General features: G+C 35.7%; 3 protein-coding genes and 1 long non-coding RNA gene across 4 annotated transcripts in view; 1 reads left to right on the forward strand and 3 right to left on the reverse strand.

The window, feature by feature from the left end:
• LOC136812101 (hippocampus abundant transcript 1 protein-like) overlaps positions 1-4,510 on the reverse strand; it is a 43,809-nt gene extending 39,299 nt beyond the window's left edge. Inside the window, exon 1 of the mRNA XM_067068608.1 lies at positions 4,374-4,510. Coding sequence (XP_066924709.1) covers positions 4,374-4,469 — 96 coding nt within the window. The 5' untranslated portion in view covers positions 4,470-4,510. The remainder of the gene's footprint in view (positions 1-4,373) is intronic.
• Positions 435-3,979, forward strand: LOC136812027 (uncharacterized). Its single transcript, XR_010847318.1, has 3 exons — positions 435-905; positions 2,595-2,675; positions 3,044-3,979. It is a non-coding gene; the product is annotated as an uncharacterized lncRNA (long non-coding RNA).
• Positions 4,511-6,948: 2,438 nt separating the features above from the next.
• LOC136812141 (uncharacterized) lies at positions 6,949-7,468 on the reverse strand. The gene is made up of 2 exons (XM_067068615.1): positions 7,270-7,468; positions 6,949-7,184 (listed from the first exon to the last, which is right to left on the reverse strand). The coding sequence occupies exons 1-2, from the start codon at positions 7,466-7,468 to the stop codon at positions 6,949-6,951; spliced, it is 435 nt and encodes a 144-aa protein (XP_066924716.1).
• An 83-nt stretch (positions 7,469-7,551) lies between these two features.
• Positions 7,552-10,532, reverse strand: LOC136812127 (uncharacterized). Its single transcript, XM_067068610.1, has 4 exons — positions 10,398-10,532; positions 10,142-10,283; positions 8,740-10,001; positions 7,552-8,577 (listed from the first exon to the last, which is right to left on the reverse strand). Exons 2-4 carry the CDS (start codon positions 10,234-10,236, stop codon positions 7,556-7,558), a joined length of 2,379 nt encoding a protein of 792 aa, XP_066924711.1. The 5' UTR covers positions 10,237-10,283; positions 10,398-10,532; the 3' UTR covers positions 7,552-7,555.
• Positions 10,533-12,819: the final 2,287 nt, after the last annotated feature.

Below are 12,819 nucleotides of genomic sequence, written 5' to 3' on the forward strand. Positions count from 1 at the left end.
ATAATGGAATATCAGTTCAAAAGAAAAATAATCTTCCAAAGTCCATAAAATCGTAAAATGTTACAGGTAGAACAAATCAAATCCCAGTCAATTTAATATAGAATTGAGCGGTGAATGTTCTCAATTTTCTTTACCATTTTGTCATCATATTGATTTTTGTATTACTGAAGGACAAAGACAGCCCAAGTACTAGCATAATTATAGTAATGGGTATTGAAACGGTTTGATGATACCAGCTTGGAAGGGCGAACTTCGCCGGTCCAAGGAACGAAAAAAACTACAGCTCGCTAAAAATACAATTCGCTAAAAATTCTGTTTGACGTTTTTTGCCTCCTCAAGTACATATTCACGCTTGCTAAGAATTTAGGAGTCAATTTTTCATTCGTCAGCCAAAACATTTCTTTATAAGAGCAATAGACTTCCATGGCCAAAATATTAACAAGTTAAAAACATTTTAAGGCTTTATGGACTCTAAAACACCCTATATCTTAGGCCTCAAGTGTTTTGTTTCAGGACCGTAGTAGCATGAAGGTAAAGCATCCGGCTACGGTTTGCAAGGTTGTGGGTTCAATCCCCAGCCGGGTCATACCAAAGATTTTCAAAATGGTACTTGATGCCTCTCTGCTTGATGCTCAGCAATTAAAGAGAAGGATCAAGGGTAAGTGGAGAAATCCAGGGAGAAAGAGTATTGCCCTCCCCTACCTTCGACTGCGGTCGCAAACTTACTTATTTACTTGCTTTGTTGCAGGACAGGGACAATTTGGGAACAGTACGTATGTCTTTGTCACCTTTAAGAAGGCTTTCAACAAAGCCAAAAAGAAATGTGGAGACATCGGTGCGGACCTGGTTATCATCAACTCAAAAGAAGAATTCGAATACATCAACTCCCAAATGGGAATGAACACGTGAGTCTGACTCTCTCTAATTCGATCTTCAAGGGAACAAAAATTTCCTTCGAGTTACAGAAAGCTTTGAATTGCAGATAGTAATTTGAACCTCTTTCCAGCTGAGGGAACCAATATTTGAGTTCGAATTACAGAGAGATTTGAATGATAGAGATTCGAATTGGAGTGAGTTGACTGTTGGACATACAGTGGCCCTCCCTAATCCGAACTTCTATTATTCGAACACTTCTGTAATTCGAACTAAAATTATTTCTCCCCTCAGTGAGAGAGTAGTGTAAAATACTCTCTATAACTCGAGTCTTTCTTTAATTTGAAGAAAACTCTTTGACCCTTGAAGGTCGAATTAGAGAGATGCAACTATATGTTAGGGGCGTTACTCCTCTTTGGAAATCTTTGCTAAATTATGTAAAAATAGAGTGTCTGTATCCATTGTCAAGCTTTCTAAAAAAGAAATAGCCATTATCGGAGTTTTTGATATTTCTAAAAAAGCAATGCATTGTAAGATTAGGCTTTTCCAGAAAAAAATAGTGCACCCTTGTTGAGGAGGTCCATTTCCGTTCCAAGGGGGTAAGGTTTGAAATGTAGTGGAATTGCATAAGGGTAGACGAAAATCCGTCAAAAATAAGCGGAATTCCAAGGGGGTAATGATTGAAAATTTGTAAAAATTCGGCATTCCAGAGGGGTATGATCCTAAAATTGCCTGGAATTCCCAGGGGGGTAGGTCACAAAAGATTGGACCTCCTCAACAGGGGGAGCACGGTTTTTTTCTGGAAAAGCCCATTGTTTCGAGTGTATTACAATAGAAATCTCTTAGGAATTCCTCGAGGGAATTCTATTGTAATACACCCGAAACAATCCCACAATGCATCACTTTTTTAGAAAAATCAAAAATTGTAAATTTGACATTGGTACAAGAAAAGCTAAGAAATGATAAGAAAAACATCAAGACATGTTGGATGTATGTTTATCTGACATATCAAACTCAAGTTTCTCCATTCGATATCCAATTGAGTCCTAGGTTACTAGATTTACAAACGATGACATGTGCCAACCGACTTTCAAATCACACCCTTATAAAGCGCAGCCCTTAAAAGGTAGCCTCACAGTGCATTTCATTGCTAATTGCCGACCTTTACAGTGCAAGTTCCCCAAAGAATTATCCTCGATCGTTTTACCGATTCGAAACCGGTATTCTACATTCGGAACCGATTCCTCGATTTGAAACCTGATTTTCTCAACTACAATTATGAAAACTGATTACAGCATTGGGCTGCTCCATATAAAACCATACAAGGGTGTGGACGAACCTTTTCAAGTCAAAAAGAAATTATTGAAAATGTATGAGTAACCCCTGGAAAATGGCAAAATTTGCAAAAATACCCCTTGGAAAAATTCTTTTCATACCTTAAAGCGAGGGTGGACGAGCTAAAATCAGTCTTTTAACCCATGGAAATTTCAAAATTTAACTTTTTACTCCCTTGGAAAAATAAAAAAAAGACCTTCTGGAGGGTGAGCATTATTCTTATTTTTCTATTGTTCTAAACAATAGGCCTATTGTTCTAACTCTAAAATCTCACCCTGATATTCTTATAGAAGTTATTCTTATAAAAAAAGTGTGTAACATGGAATGGCCCATTTATTTCTGAAGAGTTGCTAATTAAAACGTTCTTTTTGTATTTGTTGACACAGGATTGCGACATATAACTATTGGGTACAGTACACGAAGCCAAACCTAACCAGCCATTGGCACCCATCAAACTCATTTGAAATGTAAGAAATTTTTACTTTAGAGATATGATATGCGATTTTTCATGTTGGATTGAATGAATTACAATTAGGTGCATAATAAACGAGAAGATGACCTAATACATACACATAGTTCCAGTGAATTATGCACCACTGTAATGATTTCACAAATTTATGCAACTTTACTGTTTTTTTTCCACCCAATACGTCACTTTTCCTGTTGTTTAAGTGACGTATTGAGTGGAGAATTTTAAAAGTTCTCAGAAGACTCTCCAGTGGTACATATCATGAATAATTGGAATTTCGATGAATTATGTAGAATTTTGAAACGGGAAAGCCTCTTTATATATACTTCGACGAGACTACTTTTAATTTATATTTTCCTTTTTCAGACCAGTATGCGACTTCGCTCCACACAAGGATGATTATAAGAGTATGGTAGGCGAATTTTATGGGCTGATCAATCAATTATACACCTGTATGGACCCAGTTACACAGTCAGGCAAAACACATCCACTTGTTTGTGAAAAACAAATCATTCCCTCAAGTCAATGAAAATAAAAAATGCGCCAGAGTTCGAGTGTCACCACTATGCATCATGATATCTGTGTCTCGCGTGCACAGAACCAGCGGTGTCTGGGCAGCGCTAAGCGTTCTGACTTGAAGAAGGAGGGATTTCTACTTCGTAAGGAGTAGGACACATTCCCCAGTGGCGAGGGCTCATATCATCACCAATAATGCACCAATGAGGCAATCGGTATCAATAATGCACCAATGAGGCAATCAGTACCAATACTGACAGTAGACTGACTCTCTATATCTTTTTTTCTTTAAAAAATCTGATGGTCACGACCAGACTGTATTCTACAATCATTAAAGGCACTCTTAATAGATTTATTTACTGGGTCTCTAGCCGTTTGCGTAAATGTATGAATGGGCTTTTTTACTTGCGTAAATACGTGAAAATTAAAAAAAAGCTGTGTGAATGCGTGAATTGAAGGTCCAATTTGGAATTTGGGTAGGGGGGGGGTTGGCATTTACACAATATTTGACTATTACTCATTTTGTTATTTGCAGAAAAGAATTGGGTACAGAGTTGAATAACCAAACAAATGCTTTAAAGTTAGTCAACACCATTTAAGAATAAGATGCAAGTGAGATTAATTTTATTTTATAAATAATAGGCAATACCCGCAAACTTATTAGAAGGGGGCCAAACCTTAGGATCCTTTTCTAGGACGCAACCACATGATTATGATTTAGACAAAATTTGACGTCAATCGTATTCGAGCTGACAGTATTTCAAACTTCAAATGGCCTATATCCTCGTCTGTTTAAGTATGGGACTTGTTGTAGTATACTTTTTTTGTCCAAAATTTCATGCTCTATGCGATGGTATCAATCGTTTGTTTTGAACACGATTGATTTTCAAAAATTGAGTTTCAAAAATCGTCGATTTTTTACCCATTTTTTGCCTTTACAGTTTTGCCTGAAGCGTCAGTCTTTGGCCAATAAAAAATTTTACCAGGCCTTAGTAGCCGACCCCCCTCGCGAGAATGTCTTCAAATACATTAAACTTTTGAATGGAATTCATGTGGTTGTCACAGATCCTAAGGTTTGGCCCTCTACTATATGCAAGTATTTTTAAAGTAGTATGTATGAACAGAGAAATGTAAACAGTTTGTTCAAAATAGAGTGCAAACAATAGAAAAACAAACTTACAACGTCTTCTTCTTTTCTTGACCGCCATTTTGTTTTATCTGTTGAATATTCAATAATTCTCTTGACCTTTTTCTTGTAACTTTTACTCTTCATCATGGCATGATAATATTATTGTGTTTTATTGTTCATTTATTGTTCTATTATTATAAAAACAAAGAAGATAAAGATTAGAAAAAGAAAACTCATTTTTCTTATTTTGCCATATATTTAAATATCGTCAACAAGCACACCCTCGCCTTGTTTGACAGCAAAGACTGAAATGACGTCAATTTTGACAAATGAAGACATCATACTGTATAATTGAAGATTGACATTACGAATGTCGTTTTTGTAACTTTTTAAAAATCTGACTGAGACTGCCTGAAACGGCACGAAACTCCGAGTATCGGAAAATAAATTTGTCTCTATTCTTGACTGAAAAGAAGTAATATATATAATATTCAATACAATTGTATGAAAAAGAAACACTTAAAAAATGAGATAGCTTATCACTGTCACGCCTCCGTTTTTCAAATCATTCTATTGTTCTAGTTTTTGCCTTATTTTGCGCCCTCGACGCATGATTATTCCAGCGCAAAAAAACACAGAAATCATTGTTCTTATGCAGGGCTCAAGGGGAAACAAAAGTGAAATGGAAATTCTTTGAAAGAAGAATGCTAGAAACAAACCAATAAGATGTCTTTGATAAAGAATAGATTTTGTGATGTATGATAGCTCAAAATTCAAGTTAGAGCATCTTCTATACGATTAAAAAACGGGAACAAAAATTTAAATCCTGAAGATCACAATATCTTGACAAACATGTATACATTTTTTTGGTGCACCAGGAAGAATTAGCAGATGTGGTTTTTAAATTCCTCACCCTTCTTCTGATAAATATACTAAGTTTCTGCCTTCAACTATGTTTCAACTACACTTTTTCATCAATGGTTGCAATTTTTTTCTGTTTCGCAGCAGACAAATTTAGCAAAAACGTTTGGCAATTTACCAATTTGCTGTCTAGCCCCTGTCCACAGTGCTATATTCTGCTGGAAAGCTAACATGGTGTCCATCAGGTTTTCAGGTCCCCTATCTGGGGTCTAACACCCCCATTTGGTTATTTTGGTCTTCCCCCACTTATCCTTGGAAGAATATTTTTGTGACCAACCGACTCGCTATATTTTCCATAATAACTTAACAAAATTAACAATTTCCTGCAACGAACACACAAATGCTGGAAATATAGACACATTTTAATTATCGTTTTGAAATATTATACCTATTTTTTGCACTTTCTACCCCAACTTCCCATAAAATTTCCTGAAATCCCCCATTTGCATTAGTCCCCCCATCAAAGTGAAAATATTAACTTCCCCCTCAAGGCCGAAATTTGATCCCCCGTCTTCCTGGGGGTGGATTCCACAGCTAAGTTCACAGGCTTTCTTTTAGTAAAAACCGGAACGCTTTAGCATGCATAGAAAAAAGTTAGTTAGAAGGGTTCAAATTTCATGGAAAAATGAAATGTTTGGTTTGATGTCAACAAAAGTTGCATGACTTCTGGAGACCGGATGCTAACTTTAAGGCTTCAATAAAAACTGGACATTTGATATCTTTTTACATTCTTTTTTCAGTGATGAAAGTCATACGAAGCATGCTCTACTACCGTGATCTACTTTTCTTTGAATACCGTTGTTTTGCATAATATTCACTACCGATGTCCAAACTTTACAATATATCTCCAGAACTAACAGATTTTTTGAAATTCTGTAAAAAAAGTCCAAGCTCCTAAATAGTTAGATTACTATATTCTGTGAAAAAATCATAATCATCAGTAAAATACGCCTTATCTATTCAAGATCGAAGATAAAAATTTGCGAAGAAAAACAAACCTTGAGCACAAAAAAATATTTTTAACACACTTTTTTCCACAGATAAAACAAATAACTTTTAATTTATAGACTTACCTTCCCCAAACATAAGAAGCCTCTACTAGTTAAAGTAAATGAGAGAAGATAAGAAAAAACCTTAACATCAACCAGAATTTACAACCTTTCGTCCAAAGCAAAAAGACATGCTTTTCTTACTGCCATTTTGTTTTAGAATGTGAATTACTTTCCGTGCAAGATCACATATGGAATTTTTTTTCATCCAATCAGTAGGGGATGGACTATGACATAATTTTTTTGTGGACCATATACAAAAGTTGCTAAATATCCTAAAAACAGGTAAGAAAGTGAAATTTTTTATGGGGGACCCTTTTTAAGGGTCCCCCGGACCCCACTTTTGCGGGGCCCATAGCCCAAACCCGCCTACAAAATAGGCTTGTAGCAACTTTTTCAAAACATAGGCATGTGACACACCAAATTGTCAGAAATTTCATGTAGATTCCAAAAAACATCACAACTAGGGGTCAAAAATCAAGCTAGAAAAAGTTATAGCTATTTTTTGACAGTTTTTTTACGAAAAATAATGTAAAATTATAAAATTTTACCATAAAGAACACAATATGCTTTGAGCTTGAAAATATATTTACATACAACACATTGAATATCACTAAATGTACTGTTATAATGGTGTAACTGGTTAAAAAAATCATTTATTGTTTGAAAATATTCAATTTTGTTGTAATATCATCTGCAAGTTGTTTAAGTATGAGGCATCTAATTCTAACGGTGCACTGGTAAGCAACCTTTTCCACCTTTTTAATGATTTGTTCATATTTTGTATCTTGAATATCTGCTTCCTCTGGGAATGTCCATTGGCTGCCAGCTTTGTCCTTTCTTGAGAAATATGAAACTTTCAAGCAATCCTTGTCAACTGAATCTATCACACCTATGAATGAAAAGAGAACAGTTAGCATGGTTCTAAACTAAACTGGAAAAAGGATGGAAAAATGTTCCATTGCAACCCAACTCACCTAAATACCATGTATATTCTGTGCTATCCTCCTTTAGCCATGCAGCTGCTACATGCATTCCAGGAGTGTATTCGTTTTTCCCATGTTCAGCATCTTTAGATGGTTCTTCAATAGCGGCTACCTGATCTTCAGGTTGATCGATCTGTATTGAACCAAATGCTGTCTCTGAAAATATGAACAAGTTATTTTGATTACCCATGGCAGAGTAAACAAGCTTAGTCCAGTACACTCCTGACTTTCTTACTTATTATTTTTTTCTTTGAAACTGATATGATAATTATGATTTTCAGAATAGATAGATATTCTTTCTCTTACCTTCTAGGGCACACAAAATGTTTTTAAGATCAGCCATGGATATGCTTTTTGCTGCCTTCGCTCCTTCAAAGTATCTTTCTAAGCCATCCTGATAATCATCTGAGCTGAGCTTCTTTCCATTTTTCTTCAATCTGAACATTGCCTTGTTATCACCAAATCCTGAACAAGCCTTGGCATATCTAACTTCTCTATACATACGATCAACCTTCTCTTTACATTCTTCAAACGATTCCATGAATTTGATGACATCTTCTTTGCATGTGAATGGTCCAGGAATATCTTGACTTTTTAAAAACTGCAAATCTTTCAACCTTTTCTCTTCATTCTTTGCATTCAGTAAATCCTTTTCTTTGTAACCTTTTTCCTGGAGCTTTCTCATCTTCTCATTCCAATTTACTTTGATGGACTCAATTGCTTTAGATTGTGCCTTGTATTTCCTAAATTCTCCTGGTGAAACTTTTGCCAAAACATCTGCTGAAGACTTTATGACTACCTTACGTGATGCTGACTCTAAATTTCTGGATCCAACTCTAACAGTGCAAGCATAGTTGAAGCTACCAACATTTCTTTCTTCTCCTATATTGTGCACATCAACATATGCGTCAAGCTTCTCCAATTCATCAGAGGTTGCTGTCGAGATTTTGAATACATTTGTTTCGTCATCTGCATTCTTACCAAACCCAAATATTGCTCCTTTCTGATGATGAAATCCTTCTGCAAACTTCTCCAGTGCAATGCGAATGATCTTCTCAATCTCTTTGGGATATTTGTTGATGTTTTCCTGCAGCGATTCTAATAGAAATTTCTTCTTTGGAAGGGAATTTTGGAATGTGTCTTCAGAAACAAAGGTAAAGACTCTGTCCAATGTGAGGAGGCAGGAAGTTTGTATCTCTGTCAGCTCTTTGTAAAGTTGAGAAAAGCTTTTCAAGATCAGTGAATAATTTGTCTCTGTGTTCATCAACAATGCGTGATACGGTATTGTCACATGGATGCCTAGAAATGAATAGTGAAAGTTATGATATACTGCCTAAAGGACTTCACATTACATAATTAACAACCAGTGGCCATAGTGAAGCAAATACAATTGTTAAAACACATCATTACAAAATGAGCTTCCAATGGTTAAACTTGATTAAAACTACCAATAGTACTAACCAAGTAAAGAGATGGCAGCAAAAATTGGTTTAAGGATTTCCATCTGTACAAAACTTCTGTCGATGATGGCAATGTTGTTTAGGATGTCAGAATACTTTTCAAGGTAGGCAGCAATGTCATCAATCAGATAGATCAAGCTGATGCAGCACACAGGCAGTCTGTTGAATCTGGAATCTTTCAATGAAAGTGAGACATTCTCCTTTGGTTGGATAAATTCCCCAAAGTGAGTGCTGTAGTTCCAAGGCTTTGCTGAGAAATCTTTGCAAATGAAATTTGAGAGGCATTTCACTGCCTTGATGGGAAAAGATTCTCTCCGAAAGTCAACATCAACATAGAAACAATCTGCCAATTTCTTCCCGCCAAGATGATTGTGAATCTCCTGACAAAGCTCTCTTATCTTCCTATCAAACATCATCAGCGGGTGGACATTGCAAAGCAAGGTTTTTGGAACATCATCAATAGCCAGTTCTTCACAAACAGACTCAATAACACCAATGTTATGTGCAGTGCTATCTGACATCACAAAGGAAATTTTCTTCAATATATCTTTATTGCTGTACTTCCTATTGCTTGACGCAGACAGGATATCAAATGTTGTTATTTGCAGATCTTTTAATGTCTCTTTTGTTTCAGAAAAAACACCAAAGGTTGGAAGTGATCTTCGGACTCCATTTATGGACAGTGACTGCACAACATAGCTTCCAACTTGATTCATCCCTGAACCATCATTTGAGTAGACAATACATGTACTGTTTGTTTTATCCTCCATAATGTCCTCAACAAGAAGACCCAAAGCCATAGCCTCAAATAGTTTTGAATTTACTCTTGAATTTTTTCTCATTGGTAGAGTGTTGTCATCTATTTCTACATCACGACTGTATGACTTCCATTTCCCAAACTCATTTCTTCCAAATAAGTCATTTGCAGTTTCTCTCACAGCAGCTTCTGCCTGCTCATACGACATGTGGTAGACAGAAATGAATTTTTCAATCAGAACATAGTATTCTGGACGAACGCTTTGAAGACCGGAACGAATATGCCTGTATTCTAATGGGAGTGGATCATTGCTGATATTGCTGAAGACTGGTACATATTGAAATTTTGGTCTCTTCTTCAGAGGCTCTTCAGGTTGAAAATCATCATCCATGATGTCCTCCTCTCCTTCGGATTCAGATATTTCCTGATGGGAGTTGTTTTGAAAGAACTCTTCAGAGTAGGATTGGTTCGTTGATCGATTTAGTCTTTCAAGTTTCCGGTTGTGGCTAAAATGAATAAAGTGTTGGACTCATATCATAGAACCTCATTCAGAATAATAAGTATGAAAGCCTGTTGTTTTACACTTTTGAGCCCTTCTTGGAAATGACTCGTTTTACAAAGTGATATCCTTGGGATATAAACCTACCTTATTTCCCACTTTCTATCAGTGTAAGTTGAACAGAAGTCTTTCCGGGGGGTTTGGTTCTGATTACTGTAAAAAATCCAGTCTCTTTCACACATCTTGACATCCCATAGGCTTTCTTGCTCCTTTATTCTTTCTCTTGAACCTAAAAATAACCAAAAATTAGTTTAATCACCCAAAATAGGTTAGTGCAGAAACAGTTATAATAAGATTTATCGACTATACACATGCTATACTATTGTAAAGATGAAAAACTCACCAATAATGTCGAACAAATGCCTTTGTTTGTTGACAAATCGCTCATATCTTTTCCAATATTCGCTCGATTTACTTGAATTGCTTCTTTTCTTCAATGTTGTAAAGTTATCAAATAACAAAATAATATCTTTTTCCACTGATCTTACGTCTTTGGGGTATACATTGCAGAAAATCCATTGCAGACAACATCTTTTGCAACTTTACGTTCAAAGTTATCTCTTGCGCCAGGGTTTGACATTTTGACAGTGAGCAAATATTCCAAAACTTCAAGCCCATTTGGCAAAACACCCAGAGGAAGACACTCAAGAATTTCAATTTTCAAACAATTTTCGCATTTATTGCATTCCTCTTTCCACACCTGAGGTAATGTGTGATGTTCTTTGCAAAGAAAATAGTTCTTATTTCTTGATGTTCTTTTCAGCTTTGGTTTTGACTGTTCCTCATTATCAAGCTTGATATACTCCCTTGCTCTTGTCTTTAACACCTCTACTTCATTAAATCCTGTATCATTCATTCTCAATTTTTGTTTTCTCTTTTGTATTACTATCTATATAAACAAAAAAGATTCAATTTACACTCAAAACTGGAAAGCATAAACTCACATGCTCTTCTCTGCTTCTTCTTCCTTACTTTGTTTTGAAGCTACCATTTCCTTTTTCAAAATTTGCATTGTCATTCTTTTGGCATTTTATACTGACCAAAACACAATAGTACATAATACTTATTTATTAGTTTAAACTTTATTATTCCTAATTAAGTTATAACTACAAAACAATACAGTACTATTTAACAAAATATTACTTGAATAAAACTTAGAAATTTATCATTGAACCATCATGTCTAGTCCGGAGTTTTGTTAAATTTTTGGCAAGTTTTTGTAAATTTTCATCAAAAAGCTGAAAAAGACACAATGAAAACTTTTAAATGCTTGATTTTTGACCCTAGTTGTGATGTTTTTTGGAATCTACATGAAATTTCTGACAATTTGGTAATGTCACATGCCTATGTTTTGAAAAAGTTGCTACAGCCTATTTTGTAGGCGGGTTTGCGCTGTGGCCCCGCAAAGTGGGGGTCCCGGGGGACCCTTAAAAAGGGTCCCCATCAAAATTTCACTTTCTTACCTGTTTTTAGGATATTTAGCAACTTTTGTACATGGTCCACTAATTATAATCAAAATTTTTTTCTCACAGTCCCTCCCCTAATAAGAGTTGCATTAAGCTCTTTGTCAAATTTTGTAGGATGAGTAATATAGGGGAAAGTTTTTGAACATTAAATCTACATGATCATTGGTTTCTCTGCGTTTGTTAGCTTTGAGAAGATCAATGTTGAAGTCACCCATTAAGATTATCTGTTTATTTTCTCGGCCAATCTTATTCAAAAAACTTTCAAGTTTTTCATTAAAGAGTTTGATTTTATTGCTTGGGTGACGATACACAACTCCAACAATGTAGTTACTTAGAGNCTCCTGACTTTTCCAGGATTTTCGCTATTTTTCTCCCGGGAACTGGCATGAGATTAGAAAGGGTTTTTTCTAAAGGTAGGTATGGAAAAACTTGTGTTCACTCACAAAACTGGCTACTGTAACTTTTTAAAGCTTGTTTTCTAACTACCTAGAGTCTTTTCAAGAATGGAATCTTATTGTGCTGGGAATGAGAATCGTTATGCAAGCCAGGTCCCAGCCTGGAAATGGTGCACATAATTTGGCGTGAGGCAGTAATTACGTTTGGGGTACGTGTAGGAGTGGATAAAGTACCGTGAGAGTGGGTAACTTGCATCAGTGGAGGCTAACATGCATAGCCCTAAAATGAATGACCTGTCTGGTGGTCATTAAAATACAAAGTTAAATCAATTAACAAAAATGGTAGAGTAGAGCTGTCAGTCAGGACCTCATTTCACTTTATCGATATTATGCAAACGGCAGTGTGCGCTAAATTATTTTGGTTTCGCTTTCGATTTCAAGCAAAGGTCTTAGCAACAGAGTGTGCGTGCATAGCAACGGGGCTGGGTGGAAAAATCTAAACATAGAATTCAAAAAAAATACTGATCATCGTATAGAGCACTAAAAAATAACCCCTTTCTATGTTTAGTTTGTTCTACCTTGGATTATAACTGAAAATATCTTCAAAAAACCTTTGTCCGCTATCAGCCCGCGCGGTAATCTTGCCTGCTTCAATCCTTAGATAATGAATAAGAAAGGTGCGCTTAGCTAAGCCGTGCTCGCGGGCGATAAATTTATGTTTACTTACCTTGTATATTTTAGTGGTATTTATCCAATGAAAATGATGTTGACAAAATATGCACGACGCTGACAAAATATGCATGGCATTGATTATGACATCATTAAATATGTCAATGTCGATTCAACGCCCGTTAAAGAAAATAATTTGTAGATAGTTCTTTTTATCTTGAAATTTAGAAATACG

Source organism: Clytia hemisphaerica, unplaced genomic scaffold (assembly GCF_902728285.1).
Source record: "Clytia hemisphaerica strain Z4C2 unplaced genomic scaffold, Clytia hemisphaerica genome assembly, whole genome shotgun sequence".
Classification (NCBI taxonomy): domain Eukaryota; kingdom Metazoa; phylum Cnidaria; class Hydrozoa; order Leptothecata; family Clytiidae; genus Clytia; species Clytia hemisphaerica.

What these genes read in the sequence shown, in the direction of transcription:
- LOC136812127 (XM_067068610.1), bottom strand. Translation starts at nt 10,236, where the DNA reads ATGTGTGAAAGAGACTGGATTTTTTACAGTAATCAGAACCAAACCCCC. An exon ending in GATAGAAAGTGGGAAATAAG is followed by an intron (nt 10,002 to 10,141) that starts GTAGGTTTATAT and finishes TATTCATTTTAG; the next exon opens with CCACAACCGGAAACTTGAAA. An exon ending in TGCTGCCATCTCTTTACTTG is followed by an intron (nt 8,578 to 8,739) that starts GTTAGTACTATT and finishes ATTCATTTCTAG; the next exon opens with GCATCCATGTGACAATACCG.
- LOC136812141 (XM_067068615.1), bottom strand. Translation starts at nt 7,468, where the DNA reads ATGGGTAATCAAAATAACTTGTTCATATTTTCAGAGACAGCATTTGGT. An exon ending in AGAATATACATGGTATTTAG is followed by an intron (nt 7,185 to 7,269) that starts GTGAGTTGGGTT and finishes TTTCATTCATAG; the next exon opens with GTGTGATAGATTCAGTTGAC.